Below are 19,237 nucleotides of genomic sequence, written 5' to 3' on the forward strand. Positions count from 1 at the left end.
TTTTCTCTTAAATAGTGTTTAATAATCCTGGGTTTATTTTCTATACTTACTGAATTTTAAATAGAGAACAAATGAAATAAATAAAATGTTACTAAAGGCTACTTTCATTTTATATTGTTTCAAAAGGAAAAAAAAATCTTTTTCCTAGGCCACTTTCAGTGGAAAAATGAACAGAAAGGAGACTGAGCCCCCTCCACAGGGAGCTTCCCCAGTGTAGGCCACCTACCTCCTCTGGCTTCCAGGAGACATCGGATTGCTGCTTCTGCCTCCTGCGCATTGGTGGTTTTGATCTGCTTGACATTGTAAGGTTTACTTATTCCAGTCCTAGCTTTGGGCTTGAGGACAGAATGAAGAAGAGAAGCATGTCAACAAGGTGGGAAAGCAGCCTGGGTGGTGGTGTGTTCAGCACGTGCTGGTGGTCTGCCAGGTGGTAGGGGTCTGTGCTATATATGTGAACCCTACAAAGCCCCATCAGATGTGGATTAAAAACACCATATCTAAACTGAACCTCTCAATCCCTCTTCCCCTAGGAGCACTTTCATTCCAAGAAGAAGAATCCAGGAGTGGTCAGAGCTGATGACTCTGTTCTCCCAAACCAGAGAATGAAAGATTTGCAATGGGGTAAAACAATCTCTTTATTTCAATAACCAGATAAAATCCAGAGAGCAGAACTATGCCACACCTTCCATGGCTTATCTGAGTATTAAAATACCTTCCAGATAACCTGAGTTTCCTTACTCATCACCATTGGACACCACTGCTATCTAGTCACTCCTTATGGCCTGTGATGGTGTGCGCCTGCCTGGCCTGGCTCACCAGACTGTGTGGTGACCCAGGCACCTCAGCACCTGCCTTCACCTGCCTCAACTCTTCCTGCTGACCTTCGCAACACTTGGCAGGTCACTGGGCCCTCTGGACCCCCACGAGGGTTAGTCTTGCTATGACCCTCTATGTGGTTATTAGGTCTCTTTAGCAGCTTCTCTCAACTATTCTGGCACCAGAATGACCATCATTTATTTTCTTATGACTGATCTCAATTTCTGCTATCTTCCCTTATGCTAACCAACAGCCTGTCATCCAAGGACAAGGTCAAGAATCACAGGAGAGAAGCACGACTTGGAAAACCTGTGATTGCACTTTGGGGATTCTTGGGGACCCTTGGGGATTCGTCCAAGGTGACTTTCTAGTAGAATACCTTGTACAACCACTTACAATCTACAAGAGTTAGGGGAGATGGGAATGAGGTGGTAGGCAAGGAGAGGGGCAAAGAGAGATCCTGCAGATCTCTGGGGCAGGCTGGACATGTCTGAAATGCAATTGTTTCTTGGAGCTGAACAGAGAAACTCACGGGTTGCCGAGGTGCTCCAGGCAAAAGTTTTGCTGTCGGCAAGATTGAATACTGCCCATGGGTGCCGGAGGAGATGGATGCATCTGAAGCTGACTTTTTCACCATTAAACCAGCTGGAAAAACCAACAAGGGCAGATCTCAGCCTCAGTGGAGTCACAAGTTGCCAAGGAGCTACAAGAAAGCTGAGGGAGGCAGTTGTGCAGGCAGATGCAGCTTTGGCTAGGTGTGGGTGCTGGCGGGGCACAGAGCGCATGCCCAGCATGCGTGAGGAGTTTCTCTTCTAATTCTTTAACAGCTTGGTCTATTAATGCAGATTCTCTGGAGAAGCATGATTTGGACAAATTTGAATCTAATATTCTAGGGGTGGTTCTAATTGGATATAAAAACCAATTGATTTTTAAGTGGTTCAAAACACACTATCATTACCAGGTCCAAATTTTTTAAATGTCTTGAGGAAAACAAAAAACATTCCCAAATCAGAGAAATAAACTATGTAAACATTATGTTTATAGCCATTAACAAGTCCTCTTTTAAAATATTCAGTGACACAGAAAATGTATTTCATTAAATGAAAGACAATCAAGTGAAATAGAAACCAACTTTGCTTACAAAATGTTTTTAAAGTTATGTGTAGCTACAAGATATATGTAACAGAAAGGCTGAAAGTATTTTGGTTAGTATCTTATCTGTAGGTAATATCAAGTGAATTTTTAAATTTGATTCTTCATAGTTCTCTATAAAACTTCACAATTACATGATTGTTAAATTTATCTTCATTTTTTGCAATTCTGGAAATTGAACCCAGTCTTCATTACTACTGAACTACAGCCCCCAGCAGTTTAATTTTTTTTTTAGACAGGGTCTCACTAAGTTGCCCAGATCAGCCTCAAACTAGCTGGGTTTACAGGTATTTACCACTGCCTCTGTTATAAATGTTTAAGTATAAACCCAAAAAAGCAAAACTACATTTCAAATGCTCTGTGCTCCTTGCTTGCCATGGATCACTATCGTGACCCCAAACCTGAAGAGAATGGTTGTGTGATAAAATGAAAACTGATCAAAAGAAAGCAGGCCACAGCTGTATTTTGAGGTTATGAAGACAAATTTGATGGGAAAAAGCATTGTTTAAGGAGCAAGAAGAAAACCACTTCCTGTGTGACTGGAGCCAGGGAAGGGCCCATGCTCAGTGGGAGGAGCTCAGTGACAGGGGTCTGAGATCATGACCTGGGTTAGAGGCATACATGTTAGGCACCTGGGCTTGCTAGACTCCTAAGCAGCAGAGAGGGCCAGGCCAAGGAAGCAGCAGCCCGACTCTGAAAAGCTAGAACAGTCCCTCCTCATTGGGCTGCGGTGCCAAGTTTCCATTCTGAAGGTTTCCATTTGAAGGCAGCTGAAAGCAGAAGCAGCGTACAGGACGGACAGCTCATTTGCCACGAGAAAGACAACTGCCTGTACTATCAGTATGTCCTGGATTTAAGACAAAGATGCCCAATGCAGGGAAAAGCATGGGGGGACTCGGTGGCTGGGAGGTTGTTTAGTGCTATTTTTTCAGTAGCAGGAGATGTGCGATTATCCCCAGCAGGCATTGTGGCAAGCCAAAGTCGAGCAAAATCTTACTTGGAGGGGGGGGTCTCTGTGGTGGGTGAGGTGGCCGAGGCCTACTGGGAACTGACAGAGACCTGCTTGGAGAACGGTGGCGGAAATCTCCGATGGCTCCCAGCTCCTGCTCTAACTCCACCAGGTCAGCATCGTCTGAAGGATATGGCAGGTGTAAATGGTCAGACAAGAGCCTGTGCACAGAGGCCACCCGTGGCAGGCAGAGCTACCCAGGACAATGGAGGGCCTGTGCAGGAATGGCACCCCTTCCTGATGGGCAGATGCATCAGTGCCCTCTTGGAACACCCAGTCAATCCTGGACAGTTTGTTTTCCAGACTTGAGAGACATTAACAAATTTTAAAGAGTAGGCCTGTTTCCTTCTAAAACAATCAGCCAGAATTCCACACAGAGGAAGGAAAGTTTTCATTCCTCACTAAAAAGTGATCACTGTTTTGGAGGCTGAGAGCATTTCCCTTTCTCTGCCAGCCTGGTGGCCAGAGCCTGGGCTGCCACCTCATGAGTGTCAGCCATCTTGACTGGCCTCACATCCCTTCCGAGAAGCCAAGAAGGGCCTGTGGAGGTGGCTGCCTCTGGCTCATGACATAAACCCAGTTACAGGTCTTTTCTCCTACACCATGACATAGCCCCTTATATTTCATCTTTGGCTCAGACACCTTGTCCCTCAAACCCAACAGCTCAAGCCCGTGCATCTGAGGCCGAAACTGGAGTAAAACACGTTCCAGCGGAATGGCTGAATACCTGCGGTTTCGGACATGCCCACCTGGTGCTCACCAGGGGCCAGGCTGCCCAGGGTCCTTTTGCTCTATTAATTTCTTCATTCAGAGGCAACTGTGTTCACTCCTGGCCTGGCCCCCAGGGGCTGCCCAAATAACAGCTGCTCCTGGTAAGAGGCCACCTCTTCTGAAGAGCACATTCCCGCACCCGCTTCCATGCCAGGGTAGCAGCCTCTCTGCATGAGCAGTGCGCACAGTCACCGTGACTGGGACAAAAGCTGCTGCCTCTGTGTCGGGCAGCATCTGCTGGACTTAGCCATGCATCCCACCCACTGAGGGAATGTCACAAAATGCCAGATTTCCAGGATCCCATCCAAATCTCTACGGTGGGGCTCAGCAGTCTCTAACTTTAAAAGCTCCTGTGGTTCCCAGGAGGCAAGCCACTGTTCAGTTTGGGAAGCATTGTCATTTGGGAACACGGGGGTCTTTGCATTTCCTGGCAAGGCACTTCCCTAGGAGGTACCTTAATTCAATTTCAGCCCTGTTTTCTGTTCCTGGGCCCAGTTCAAGGGGCCCAACACACGGCCAAGTTAGAGCTGTCCAAGTAGGGACACGGTGACTGACACTGAATGTGTTTCGGACACCTTCAGGATGGAATAGACTTAATCTGGTCTAATGCAGAAATATGAACTACCCTACTCGCCAGCCACGTAACACCAGCTGGCTTTAAAACTTATTCAAAAGAATTACTCTGAAGGGCTGGGGCTGTGGATCAGAGGTAGAGCGTTTGCCTTGCACGTGCAAGCTCCTGGGTTCAACCCTCAGCACCACATACAAATAAGTGAATTAAAAAAAAAAAAAAAGAATTACTCTACAATTGAATCCAGGGTATGCAGTTCCATCCAGTGACCTTTTAGTTCCCCTAAGTCTAAGATGATATAATGCTGTTGCTATGTAATATGGCTGTATAAAATATCATATTATGTGAATGGAACAATATGTCAAGTTGTAGATATTAAGTCTCTCTCTTGAAGGATTGAATTACAAAAGTTTCAGGATGAAAAAAATCACAAATGTAACCACACTTGAGAACTGGGAAACGGGAATTACAGAGGAAATAGGCATTACCCTGAACCTGGTGTTACAGGAGTACAAGCTGTAAAAAATTAAATACCTAGAGGAAATCAGCATGAGGCTACTGGATTCCTGCCCAGAGTACAGTGCTACACTCTCTGCCTTCCTGGGCCTCTGCCAGGACTGCACAGGATTGCTGGCACTACCTAGCACTGCCTGCTGCGAGACAGGGCGACACGGTCTCCTCCCACGTGAGGAAGGAGGCTGAGCTACCTTTGTACGTCGGGTGCTGCTTTTTGGTTAGTGCTGGAGACTTGCTGGCAGGTGCCACCGCTGTAGTGCTGGGGGCATCAGGAGGGTCGTCTCCCCCCAGCTCACTGTCTGAGACCACAGGCTGTACGAGCTCATCCACCAAATAGTCTTCATCATCTTCGAGAACATCCCCTGGGAGGAGGATTGGCCCACAGTGAGGTAAAAACAGTCCGGTGCAAGGGCCTAGCCTCTGGTCAGTGGGTCTTCTGGCTTGCACCAGGATGCAGCCCACCTCCTGCAGCCGGGGTCTCGCCTCCCTGGCTCCCACTTCCACTTGCACCCACAACCCCAATAGTGTCAAAGCTAATTTTTTTTTCTTTTTTCTATTTTATTTGGTACTGGGGATTGAACTCAAGGGCACTTTTACCACTGAGTTACATCCCCAATCCCTTGTATTATTTATTTTGAGTCAGGGTCTTGCAAAGTTACTTAGGGCCTCACTAAGTTGCTGAGTCTGGCTTTGAACTCATAATCCTCTTTCAGCCTCCCGGGTCATGGGATTATAGGTGTGTGTCACCACACCTGGCTACAGCATGGTGTAAGTCCAAATGTCTCTGGGTCCCTTTACCATTTCCTGTATCATCCCCAGACACGAACAGTGGATCACATGGATGTGATACTCACACTTCAAATGTCCTCCATAACCCTTCCAAATAGGAGCAACACTAGCCTGCCCCTCCTCAAAGGGTCACTGACCTTCTGATTCATAGTCTAGGCTCGTGAAGTCGAAGTTTTCCTCCAGCAAACAGGAATTGGCAGTGGGGGACACAGGAGCCATGCTGTCCCGTTTTCGAATGAGCTCCTCTCGCAAACCTTTCAGCCAGTCCTTTGTCTTCGGTCTAATCTTCACCGCTCTGCCTTTCACCTGTGAGGACAGCATGGTAAGTGAAAAGAAATACCAAAGTCACAGCAGAGCCTGTGACCAGGGTGCCCCTTTCCCACCTGTGCACCGGGCACAGGCCGATCTTCATGTTTGGCTAAGAAAAAACAGGGGCCCAGGCCCCAGGTGGAATCAGCACAGTTTTCACATTTGGTCTGAATAAAAGTTTGCCCATCATCACCAGCTTTTCATTCCATGCAAGTTTAAAACCAGAATTTATTAAAATGGAAACTACCTATGAGCCACATGTCCCAAAACACATACTGAAGAGAAGGAATCTCTCCTGCACAGAGGCAGGGAAATACACTAAGAGTTCAGTGGCAGCCAGATTCTGCAAGTAGCCAGGACTGTCCCATAACACCCGAGAACCACAACCAATCCTAGCTCCTTCTCCGTGTGGCACCTACACACAGGCACAGGTCCCCACAGGTTCAGCATGAGCCAGGCCCGAGGAAGGGAAGACACAGCCATGTAGAAGTGAGATCAGTCAGGCCTGCTCCATGGTGTGACCCAGTGCCACTTACCTTCATGCCATCCACATCCAGGACGCTGAGGGCTGAGTGACTGTCTGCAAATGTCACCAGCATCTGTCCTTGGTTGATCCTGGAGTACGTGAGAGAAGCCTAGTCACAGCCTGGAACCACCTGGCAGCCCTCCCAGATCCTCCCACAGCCCGGAGCCCATGTCTGAGGGCAGTGGCTACCTGACGAGCACAATTGTCCCAAAGTTCCCCAAGGTCTGCATGAGTTCAGCCCGCAGGTCCTCGGGAAACTCGCTTTTCTCTTCTAGGGTTGGCGACTGAAGGTTTACAACAACGGTGGCGTCCAGGGGGCCCTGGAAAGAGGACACTTCCTGGAAAACCCTCTCCCGAGCACCCACGTCGACTTCTTGTACTTCCACCTCCACGATGGCCAGCACGGGTCTGCGTCAGACAGGAAGGGAAGAGGGCGAGAATGGTTAGCCCGGGGCAGGTACTGCCCAGTGCTAGGCCTGGGCCCGGTCCCCCAGAGCTCTGCCACCAACTGTGACATCAGCCTACAGATCCGCAGGCGGCTGCACCCTAGCACTTAGTCTTCATCTCTCCCCCATCTTCGTATCATCTCCTGGCATTTCTAAGTATGATCTGAGAGAGGAAAGAAATACCACAGTGCCCTGAGAACATGACCCAGAACTTAGAAAACCACCAGTCATCAGCCAGGACTCCTCCCCTGACAGTCCTTGGTGCTGCCAGGGAGAGGGAGGGGCGGGTGCACGTGGTGGGGGTGCCGGCTTTTCACAGGACTAGCTGGCAATTTGTGTCACAGATCTCAAAACCATTCATGTCTTTTGACTTAGCAATTGAATTTGTAGGACTTTATTCTAAGGAAATGACCAGAGAGGCAGACAAAGGTTTATGTACAAGGTTGACTGTTTACAGCATCCTTGACAGGAGGGAGGGAGGAAAGCCCTCTACCATGCCCTAATGGGAAATGGTCCACAGTCACCGAAAGAGACACAACCACCCGACACGCAGGAAAGAACACAGCACTGCTGTGATTCCAACACAGGGACAGGTGTCACTCTATTTACAAAAATTAAGAAAATCCCTTATAATGAAGAAAATCCCTAAGTAATCTTATTGAAGACTTATGATATTAAGTAGAAATTAAATTATGGACTAGGATAGAAGAAAGCGGCAGGGCTCGGGGAGTAGCTCAGGACTGGAGCACTTGCCTACCACACGTGAGGTTTGATCCTTAGCACCACAACAGAAAAGCTGGCACGGTGGCACACAGTCCAGTCCCAGCTACAGGGGAGGCTGAAGTGGGAGGTCACTTGAGTCCAGGAGTTCAAGACCAGCCTGGGTAGCATAGTGGGACCCCATCTCCAAAAATAAAATTGTGATAATAAAGTGGCAATCTTTAAAACCAGAGAAAACTACAAAAATTAAGAGATACAGTGGGGGCAATCTTATCCTGTCCTCCCAAATTTATATTACTATGTGTTATCATTATGATGATTTTTTTTTGCGTCTGGAATCAGGAAAAAATATGACTGAGAAACTGTCACACAGGGACATGACTAAGTGAGTGATTTTTAAAACACATTAGGAGAAACCCTTCCTGGAGGAGCCCATGCATGCGTGAGTCACCAGGGCGTGACTAGGTGAGAGCAGGAGCCACAGGGGGCAGGTGGCTTCATTCATGCAGCAATGACAAGGAATGAACTCATTCTCCACACATGCAGCCATCAGAGAGCCCTCCAGAGAACCTCACCACAGCCACCACCAGTCCAAAGCCACCACAGGTTCTCTGCCCCCCCCCCCCCCCCCCCCGCCAGTCTGCTGGGCTGATAACCAGATCTGTGTCAGGTGATGCCCTCTGCAGCTCAGGCATGGCCCACCCACAGGGCTCCACAGGCTTGGTTTTCTGGCCCGTCTCATCCCTGCGGTTCTTTCCGTCACGCTCTGCCCCGCCTCTATTATCCTGAACTCTTGGTGCTGCCAGGCAGGTGCCCCAGGAGTGCTCTCCCTCAGACATCCACAGAGCTCATGCCCTCATTTCCGCCAGGTCTCTGCTACGAGGCCTTCCTTGGATGGTGGGTAGAAGACACACTGAGCCTGGCCTGCACTTAGGTTTGTCCCTGTAGAGAATTCCATGAATCTTTGTTTATTACTTAACCCTAATGCCAGGAACAAGGTCTGGCACATAAGACCCCTCAATAAATGGTGGTTAGGTGAAGGTTTCTAGATCCACTCCTCAACTAGGGAACCCAAGTCATACATCTGAAGATTTTCAAGATTTGTGTCTAGGGCTGTAGGTAGTATCAGGATTTAAAGAATTCTGAAGTATCTAAAGATGTAGATCTACTGGCTCAGCACACCTTCTCTTTCTTCATTTCTTTCCTCAAAGTTGAAATCAATAAAATAATTTTGGTAGCAGCTATGGGAAGATCAAATTACTCCTTACCAACCCTCAAAGGCCACACTTTGCTGCCTCTCGCAAGATGTTCCACAAGGCTAATCTCCCCGAGCAGCTGCCACCAGACCACTGCCCTCCCTGCCATCTGCTGCTGACTTCCGTCCAGAGTTCAAGGTGCCTGAGGCCAAGCAACGCTCAGAGGACCTAGTAGCTCTGGATCCAAGACATAAAAACCCTGTGATGTCTGTAATAACAAAATACTAGAAAAAGCCTGATGTGGTGGTGCACACTTGTAATCCCAGCAGCTAAGGAGGCTGAGGCAGGAGGATTACAAGTTCAAAACCAGCCTCAGCAACTTAGTGAGGCCCTAAAATATAAAAAAAAAAAAACACAACAAAAAACTGGAGATGTGGCTCAGTGGTTAAGTAACCTCTGTGTTCAATCCCTGGCACCAAATATAAATAAACAAATAAATCACTAGGAAAACTATCCTTTAATAGGTGAAAGTCTAAATTCTATGCATCTGGCTAGTAGAATTCTGGGCAGCACTCAAAATGAGCCTAGATGGCTGTATCTTGGAAATAGTGACAAGCAAGTAAGATTTTCAGCAACATCAGTTAAGAGCAATTAAAAGCCATGAGATAGAACAGGTTGTGTCTTTGAGACTTTCATAAATAGTGTCATTTATGATATAGAGCAATGGCAATAATGCTGCCAGTTATTAATTCTCAGTGGTATTTGTTTTATTTTTTGTTCTTTAGTGTATTTTACACACATGCACACACTCTCACTCTCCCCATATGCCTGTGCGCTCGCTCGCTCGCGCTCTCTCTCTCTCTCTCACACACACACACACACACACACACACACACACACACGCATGCGTACCTTTAGGGGGAGAGCATGTCTGCTCCCCCTGGGGAGGAAACACTACCTTCTCCTGTGAGAGCGTACCTGTGATCAGATGCTTGTAGCTCAGCTCGGCCATAGTACCTGAGGGTCCCGGGAGACCAGGTGTGTCTGACTTTGGTGTCTCCATCTAGATCATTGTCTAGAAGATTGAGTTCTCCAGCTACTCCCAGGGGGGTCCATTCAAGAGGCCCACATGTAACACAGAATCATATCAATATACATGAATGCAATTACAAACACCTGTAGCAGGATTCTCTGTCTCAAACCACCTCAAAGCTCAGGCTCATTCACTTTATCCCCTTGAACTTGAACCTGGGTTCAGGGTGTTTGGGGCCCTGAGGTTAAAGAAGTTCCTCACATGCAGGTTATCCTGAACAGTAATGACCATAGCCACCTACCACCCTCCCAGGTAGGTTAACTGTAAGCGTGGGGTGCAGCCATCCCTGCTGCCCAGTCCCCCCAACTCCTGCCAGGGCCCTGGAATTACAGGTGACCTGCAGCCATTCATATAGAGGCATGGAGACCAAGGAGCCAGGATTCACTCTAGACAGCCTCAGTGCCCTGGGGCCAAACGGATGTTCATAAACTTAACTGAAGGAATATTTATCTTTTTTATCGGAACGTGGTTTCCTGGCCTTGAAAGCTCAGCAAACATCTCTCCCAAAATGTGGAGTTGTTTACAGGGGCTCTAACTTCAAGTAAACTTCAATTCCCAGTTGGGTAGTAATTAACTGTTCAAAACATACTTGGCAACTGATTGATTTAAAAAAACACTCTCATTTTTATTGTGTCTTGCTCGCGTTCAATTTGGAATAGAGGCTTTAAGGAGAAAAGAGCTTGGTCAAACAAAATGGGCCGGGCAAAGGGCCTGAGGGAGGGCGTGGGGAGGGGAGAGGGCCCTGATACTTCCCCCTCCTCCTTTCCCAAGACAGCAGGCAGAGCACAGGACAGAAGGAGGGATGGGGAGACCAGGACAGACCTTTTCACAGGTCACTGTCTCCAGAAAGAGGCCAGAAGGGGGCTCCCTAAAGCTCGGCTTCCAAAAATCATTCTGGGATGATTATTTTTGTCATTTGGGTTATTGAAAAACATGTGATTTGCAAGCAGTGGAATGCTGGATGAGTGAATGCATTTTTTTCCTTTACAGTGTTTATTGTCTGACCCCCCTGCCCCCCACTGGCTCTTGAATGTGCACATCCTACTCACCTGTTTTATCAAAAGGACGCTTCTTCCTCCACCACAGTACCCTGTCTGTCCAGGCCGGGGTGCGGCATTTGTCACTGGTATCATAGGCAGCAGAGCCCACATCGTACTTATAGGTGGGTCCAAAGTTAATTGTTCCTTCGTGGAAGTCTTTAAAAATCTATTGGGAGGAAAAAAAAAAAAAAAACAAGACCACCTTTCAGTGAAAAAAAAAATGCACATTCCAGAATGTTCTAGTCCTAAAAACTAACAATCTGTCATATTTGCAAATTTGTCTTACACTAGACATTAGTGTGCTTTTCAGGTGGCTGAAATGCAATCCTCTATTCATCTTCCGGCAGACACACCGTCATGCTACCTTTGCTTCCCTCCCTTGTACCCTCCAGCCAGGCCTGCTCTCACCCCCCAAGAGTCAGGAGAAGAGCACAGGGTTTGTGTGTGCATCTGCACATCTCCAGACCCGCGCCTCACAAGGCCTGCGTCAGTTGGTGCTTGTTAAGTAAATGGACTGAGCCCACAGAAGCACTGAGAGAGCCCAGCTTCCCTCTCTGTTAAGCTCTGGATCTGGCCCTGTGCCCTGGGAAGGCCCCAGAGCAGCACTCACTCCCTCCCTCCCTCCCTCAAGTGCAGAGGGGAAGGAATGAGAATACGTAGGAGGAAGGAAAAGAAAACCTTGTCAAGGAAGTCTGGGGTGGCCACTCATCCACCCTCAGCAATCCACTCACTGACAGCGCCCTAGGCGAGAAGGCAGAGCAAACCACAAAGAGTGCTGAGTCTTGCTTTTGGAGAGAGGCCTTAGCTGCCCTCTCCCCACATACTTCACCAGCTTCACTCTCAAAAGGCCAGTGGCATTCAGACGTATTTCCTCCTCTCCGCCTATCCAGCTAGGGAGCTAACAGACACAGGAATAGGAAACAGCATTCTCTGGAGAAGATAGATTTGGGATATCTGGAAGAACCGATGACAGGTTTTCTAGCTATTTCTTTTCTACTTATGCCATGGCCTAAGAGGTACCTAAAATTGGCAAAGGTAAAGGAGGGAAGAGGAGACTTGCAGTCGGACCTTCTACCACTGGGTTAAATGCACTCAGGAGGCTCTTCTACAGAAGAACCTTGGGGTTTGAGAAGACACAGGACTCTGTGTGTGGCCAGCCAAAGCTCATTCAAGAGAGACAGAGTGTGTGTGAATGGATGCTCCTGTTTCCCTAATTTCCTAAGCCCCATGTGTTTTCTACAGTATCAGAAACACCATTAAACCCACTCGTAGAACTTAATTTGCTGAATATTATTATCAGTGCAGGCATTTAGTAGGATTCCATGTTGGAACAAAGATATTATTCCCATCAGAACAGCTGCCAAAAAAGACCTTAAAGTCACAACTTACTTTTCCACTTGATTTCTGCAGGTGTAGCTGATCAAATTCCAGAAGTTTCTTCCAGTCTTGGCGTTTAACAAAATAGAAGACTTCTTCATAAGTGAGATCAATCCGGTAGTTGAAATCGCCACACCAAAACACATAATCGTGAGAAAAAACGTTTCTCCCCTAAATTGTAAAGAAAATCATCATCGTTGTCTCCCATCCTCGAGGAAGGTGGAGGGGAGGGAATGGGGACGAGCAGAAGCTCTTTTCTTTAGACGGTTACTCTTAAGTTTTCCACTAGAGCCTTTCACTTTGACCAATCCCATGAACCTACTGAGGATTATACATGCCTCGCTTTTTTCTTTGCAGTAACAGTGCTTGAGTGTTTAGACAAAGCTCCAGCCTCAACAGGAAGCACAACTGTCAAGTGCAGTCCTGGGGATCAGGCCCTGCTCCTGTTGTCTGCACCACAGAAGCATTGGCCAAACGTCAGCGTCATGACAAGATGAAAGGAACTAGTGGAGGTGTCAAGAGTGCGGCTTCTAAAACCCCACAAACCACACCTTGGGGCTCTCCGCTCTTCCTGCCCCTCAGCACATCCTCCCCGAGTCATGTCCCGTGGCCTGCCGTCTCCAGCTCAGCCCTGGAGCCCTTCCCCGGTCAAAATGATGGCAGCTGCTGTGCAACAGTTGTTTACAAGGGCTGGGCTCTGTTCCGGTGTACCTCGTCCCCGCAGCAGCCCCTGTGCAGCAGGTTCCACTGGATCTTTTAGGCTTAAAAAATTCAGCTAACACATTGTAAAGAGGAGACTGGAACCCGGATCTGCCTCGCTCCAAAATTCATTTCTGTTCTCCCACTATGTGGTGTTCCTGCTCCTCCCACCCCATAGCGATCGCCTGAACAGAAGGTTAAGATGATCACAACCAAATAAAACGAGTGTCTAGACGGCCCTGTGCAACGGAACTTTCTGCAGTGATGGAAACATTCTCTCTGGAGCTGTCTAATGCTGGAACACTGGCTACACGCCAGTGCACATTGAGCATTTTCAATGTGGTCAGTGCAAGTGATATTAATTTAAATAGTTATTGTGGTCAGTGACTATGGTATTGGGTACCAGCAGTACACAGAGTTAACTTATATATACCCTCAGTATTTCTATTGTTAAGGGGGAGAAAGAGCCATATTATAAACTCTTATTATTTGGAATGTGTCCCAAATATACTGTTTCGAAATGAGATGGGTTGGACCTTTTTTTAAAATTTTTTTTGCATTGCTGGAAACAGGGCTTTGCACATATTAGGTACATGCTCTTCTGCTGAGCTATGTCCTCAGCCCTGGAATTTTTTTTTTAACCCTCCCGCCACACACACCCCAACTTGTTTTGTTTCTTCTTTAACTCAGAAATTAAAGGAATTTTTGCTTTGCATATTTGGGCAGCCCAGTCAATAAGATGCCAGTTTTAGGGGATCTGTTCTTGTAGAGAAGAGCTCTAAGACCCACCTAGCCTCTCTCAGATGCTGGAAAAATCCATGGCAACAGCTGAAATGTGCCCTCCCTTTAGGGAATAGGGGGGCTGTATATGCACCAGAATAAAGGGGGGTGTGGGAGGGAAAACATGAAAATTTGAACATAAAGTCCAGGAATGGGGATGTAGTTTAGCGGTAGAGCTTTTGCGTAGTGTGCTGACCCCTAGGTTCAATCTCCAGCAAAACACACACACACACACACACACACACACACACACACAGTCTCCAGCTTCAGCATAAACCCTCTGGCCCACCACTAGAGGACAGTGCATTATTGGCAACCTCAGGGCCAGTGTTATGATTCCTCGGTAATGATTTCCTGGATTTGGAAAAGGAAGTTCTTAATCCAGTAACAGAAGATGATTGTAGATCTCAAAAACACAATTTCTTTTCTTTTTGCTACTAGACCTAGGGCCTCATGCGAGCTAAGCACACACTACCACTGAGCTACATCCCCAGCCTCAAGGAAACTAAATCTTAAATTGTTTGGATTCAAATGTTCTTCACAAACTTGAACCAAGCATGGACACACTGGTTTTCCTTCCCCGTTCCATCACCCGAGGTAGAACACTGGAAAATGCACCTAAGGAAATCTAGGCTATCTAAATGTCCAGGAAATAGAGAAGGAAGTGACGGGACACTGCAGAGCTGGGCTCCTTGGGTGTCCCTCTATCACACTATCCCCCATGTTCATCTCCCTCCCCCAGTATTAAGCCCTGGGTCAGGGATGCTCCCTGTGGTTGTACCCCTCTTGCCAGGCTCCTGTCGGCAGCTCAGAAAGCCACACGTGGCAAACAGAGCAGGAAAGCCCCCCTGCCAGTCCACCACTCACTGCAGGGAAGGAGAGCTTGTGGGTGATCTCCCTGTAGTCCTCGTTCCTCTCCTTCACCTGTGACTGCCCAGCTGTCAAGTGGCTGCAGATGAAGCAGAAGCTGGTGCTGTGGAACTGGAAGCGGATGCCCACGGCCCCCTTGTTCCCCGCCTTTCCCCCCATGCCAGTCTTCACCGTGTCGATGGCCACGTCCCTGCAATAGAAGAGCAAGCACCTTCCATTGGCCTTGAAAAGTATGAGCCTGTTTGGCCAGAGAAGAGCCTGCGTGAGGCCCCTGCTCTGAACCACGGCTCAGAGGTCTTCATCACATCCTCTGAAGCCAAGAACGCAGCAACCAGCGGCCATCACTGACTCCACGGCCAGGAGGCCACTTCCTCTCAGTGCCAGTGGGCTGTGGAGCACCTTCGCCATGGCCGGGCTCTGAGGAGCTCCGTACTCCACAAGCACCCCGTGGGCGGCAGACAGCACCCCTGCATCTGCCCCGGCTCTGTCTCCCAGCCCACCCCCCCCCCCCCCCCACGCAGTTCTCATGTGAAGCACAGGAGGACTCCTCTGGGCTCTTGATGTGTCTCGAGAACACGGAAACAGCCAGTCCTTCAGGCCGGCCTGGAAGGTGGTGGCAAACTGGCTTTCCCACACACACAGGCTCTGGCTTGCGTTACAAGGCCAACTCAGCGTCACACGAGTGGACTTGCAGGACCTGGAACCACGGACCCCAAGCCAAGAGCGTAACGTCTCCACCACCATGCCACGGATGGGGGCCTACTGGTGCACCCCTACCTGGGAGGCAGCGGGAAGTGACAGGGGTGTGAGCGGACAGGCCTGAGGCCAAGGGCAGGAGACTGAGGAGGCAAGTGGGGGGAGCTCAAGCAGGGTCAAGGAGGTCAGCAAGTCCTCTACCCTGTTCCCGACTCATGGTTGATCGCTAGTCTTCACCCTGAACTTTCCTTTATTAGCCTTTTCCTATGAACTTGGGATATGGCCAAACTGCCCCCGTAACACTCTCAGAAGGGCAGGGACATGAAACATTTCCTGAAGTTCTCCAAAGGGAATTATGAATACAGAGCCAGCCTTGTTCTTCCAGGGCCACCACAGGGAGTACCCATGGTCCTCCACCCAGAGGAGATTGACTGGGTCTCATCCCACTTTAGTTGCTGAACCATTTGGGGGACTGGGTGTGAAACCCAGGAGCACTTTACCTGAGCGACATCCCCATCCCTTTTCATTTTTTATGTATGGTTTCTTATTTTGAGACAGGGTCTCACTAAGTTGATGAGGGTCTCACTTAATCACTGAGGCTGGCTGTGGACTTACAACCCTCCTGCCTCAGCCTCCCGAGGTGCTGGGATTTCAGGTGTGTGCCACCACACCCGACTCTGTCCCACTTGACTTAGGATGAAGGCCCGCTAGCTGCCTGGTGTCAGCAACTAGAAGGGCTGCAGGAAATCCTAACGCCATGAAGGAGTCCAGGCAGCCGCGGGAGGCTGCCCAGAGCTGAGGGGGCCTTTCCTAAAGGAGATGCCTCGCCTAAGCCCTTGCCCTTCTTACACCACAAAGCTGTCACTCTGGAGAAATAATAATGAGAGCAGGAGACAGAAATGTGTTAAAGACAGGTTTAAACTTCCACCCAGGAGTTTACAAAATGGAGTAGTCAGCTCACGACCAGCGGGACATGGTCAACGTCCCAATTGGACGGGGGACACATCCTGTGTGCCTGGACTCAAAGACCCACTGTTTTTAAAATCTCTAGCCTATGTCTTCAAGGCCACCTAGCTCCCTCTAACCTTATCATGTAAACCTCTAGACTGACACCAGACACCGGTGGCCACCCTCCTTGGGAGCCCTCCCACTGCAGAGCTCTGCTTTGTTTCTATTCCTTTAATTAATCCTGTTATCTTGCTCTCCCCTTTGTGTCCATGGATCTCATTCATCGAATCACAAGACAAAGAACCAACACAGACCCTCCTGTCTTACAAAGGAGGTGAGACAGATTCCACTCAGAATTCATTCAAAAAGGACCAAAGGCTTGGCATTTCCTGAGGAGTTACTCAGCCCTTGCTCAGACGTTTCCTGTCAGTAAAATGCCAACAAGAAACCCCTTCCTAGCCCAGCACTGATTCTGGGCGGTGCAGCTCCTCCTAAGAGGGCAGCTTCCTGAGCTGGGAGTTTCCTCTTGAGGCTTTTTAATTGCTAGACAATATCCTATTCAGCTTTTTCCTCCGGGCCTTTGTTCCTTCCATTTATCCAGCTATGGCAGGTCCTGATTCCGCTGTGGAAGGACCCAGGGAGGGCAGAGGAAATCACAGAACAAGACCCCCAGACTCACAGTCCCTCAGTCCCCAGGTGTTTATAGGTGTTCTTACCTGATGAACGGAACATGGTACGGACGTACAAAGATATACAGACAGACGCCCACTAGCTGTGCCGAGGTCAAGAGAATGTACCTATGCGAGCGTGAGATGGCTTTCTGCAGCTGCTCGCCCCACATCTTCCTGTTGGTGGTACTGGGGAAGAAAAGAAAGGAAGGGTGCTTGCTCTTCAGGGTGAGCCGAAGTGCATCTCCCACCTACCAACCCCGTGTGGTGTCGGGCCTGGCTTCCACCGGGGGACTAGCTCTATATTTTCAATTGTGCCTTACACATCACAGTGGCACCTTCCTCAACCCAACACCCAGCCCAGGACCTTCTCATGAGACCTCCACAGTGTTGGTTTATTTGTTTAGATAGTTACTTGAAATATAATCGGGTCCTTTGTTTGGGGGCGGGGGGGGGGGATTCTAACTGCTCTATGCCAAATGCTAATCCAGCAGTCTGGGGCCCTTCCTTTGTGCCTGGCACAGAGTACCTCCTCCTGACACTCACACTTTCTCATCTCTCCCCAGAAAATGTGAATCAGCTGCCCTCCCTGCCCTGCCCTGCCCTCTAGGCTCACCCACGTGGCTCCCAGGCTGTGTGAATCGGCTTCACCACATAGCCCAGGAGCAGCTCAGAAAACACAGTGACACCAGCCCTTCCTTCCCTTTACTTACTCAGTAGGGATGGAGGCAGTGGGTAGTGCACCTGTGCGAGTGTAGAAAAGAAGTCTAGCCAGAAGTAACCACACAGTCGAGGTCACAGGCTGGCCCTAGAAGACCTTGGGGCTCTGCTCCCCACCAGAAACCTGGCTCAGGGTTACCCTGTCCCCCACACGCAACCCTTACCTGGCATTGACGATATTCCCTGCACTCAGCTCCACCATCTCTTCAAACCCCACGGCATACACATCAGTAGGGCTGCTGTCATCTGGGGACAAGGCAGGAAATGAAGGAAATGAGAACCACCAGGTCATGCTTTCCTGGTTCACGAGGCTCCCCATTTCCCTCCTCAGGGCCACACTACCTACTGCAGGGGCCCACTCACCCGACCCTTCTGGGGCACCAGCCTCTAGAACCCACTCTCCCCTCCTCTATGCTTCTAGCCCACATCACACGTGGCCCTTCCTTATGTATGTCCCAGGGTGTGGCACCAATCTCTCTGAACCTGTTTCTTTCTCAACAAAAGTGACCAGATGTTATTAAGAGTAAATCAAATAACTTGAGTAAAATACCTGACCCTCCTGCTAAGTGTCGAGGGCACGCCCTCCAAGCCAGACCCTGAAGTGGCTGAGGGGTCACACTGCCTCATGTTTAGTTTGTGCTTCCCAAGTACTTTCATAGCACTGGGCACAGCATCACCCAGCTAATGTGTGACCAACATGGTCCCTTCCACGGGGACCATTATTTGGGTCTAGCCCGAGGTGGGTGCTGTGCTGCTTGGGAACCATTCTGACGGGACCTGCCACAGAAACCCCTGGCTTCCACTGATGCTTGCATTCACTGACGCTCCCCAGTCACGCCCTCTGGTACTCAGGTACTGAAGCCATCAAACCCAGACACGGTTCCTGCTGCAGAGCATGAGGCGCCTCTGCCAGGGCTCCTGCAGGAGGAAGTGGCCTCTACTGGGAGAGGCCAACAGGCTCCCCACTTCCTGCTCTGCAGCCCCATGAGCACTGGCACTTCCAGCTGAGCTGGTGTAAAACATGAAGCTGCTACTGCTGCTTTTTTCTCTTTTTAAAAGGAAACACCACCTATCCTTTGACCTGGCTAGCAACAGAAGTTCAGCTCCATCCTTCTCCTGAACTTGGTGGCTTTCCAATGGGCCCACTACTGTCCACCTCAATAAAATATCCTGGCAAAGCAACCACCAACTTGCTGTAACTACCCACATGTCCTCCAGGCAGGAGGAGGGTTGCTGTGGTACCAGGAAGGGGCTTTTCTCAGCAAGGTAGGGCTGACCAGCCCCAGCACTTGCCAGGCTGTCCTGTGGAGTTCAGATGGCTTCTGGACACACCACCTGTGCCAATATGGGCCACCCCCAATAAGAGAATCCAGGGGCCCTGACTGTGGACACTTGCTCCCAGGCAGACAAGAGGGTGTGAATGGCAGGACAGGATGTACATAAGGACAGGTCATCCCAGGCAAAGACCTGGTCAGGAGCCTCTTTCCAAGTCCAAGGATGTGGAAATAAGCAAGGCCCCTGAGTT

The 19,237-nt window shown here is 49.2% G+C and overlaps 1 protein-coding gene across 3 annotated transcripts in view; it reads right to left on the reverse strand.

Annotated features, from left to right (window-relative positions):
- Positions 1-19,237, reverse strand: part of Synj2 (synaptojanin 2) — an 88,812-nt gene that overhangs the window by 7,166 nt on the left and 62,409 nt on the right. For 2 of the 3 annotated variants that reach the window (XM_015498648.2, XM_048805910.1), the window contains 13 exons: positions 17,877-17,958; positions 17,041-17,181; positions 14,678-14,870; positions 12,344-12,502; positions 10,964-11,120; positions 9,800-9,917; positions 6,649-6,867; positions 6,470-6,548; positions 5,762-5,930; positions 5,027-5,197; positions 2,966-3,100; positions 1,349-1,461; positions 227-335 (listed from right to left, as the gene is read on the reverse strand). In XM_015498648.2, coding sequence (XP_015354134.1) covers positions 227-335; positions 1,349-1,461; positions 2,966-3,100; positions 5,027-5,197; positions 5,762-5,930; positions 6,470-6,548; positions 6,649-6,867; positions 9,800-9,917; positions 10,964-11,120; positions 12,344-12,502; positions 14,678-14,870; positions 17,041-17,181; positions 17,877-17,958 — 1,845 coding nt within the window. The remainder of the gene's footprint in view (positions 1-226; positions 336-1,348; positions 1,462-2,965; positions 3,101-5,026; positions 5,198-5,761; positions 5,931-6,469; positions 6,549-6,648; positions 6,868-9,799; positions 9,918-10,963; positions 11,121-12,343; positions 12,503-14,677; positions 14,871-17,040; positions 17,182-17,876; positions 17,959-19,237) is intronic. The other variant, XM_048805911.1, reaches the window with a different exon arrangement.

Source organism: Marmota marmota, unplaced genomic scaffold (assembly GCF_001458135.2).
Source record: "Marmota marmota marmota unplaced genomic scaffold, marMar, whole genome shotgun sequence".
In the NCBI taxonomy this organism is placed as follows: Eukaryota; Metazoa; Chordata; class Mammalia; order Rodentia; family Sciuridae; genus Marmota; species Marmota marmota.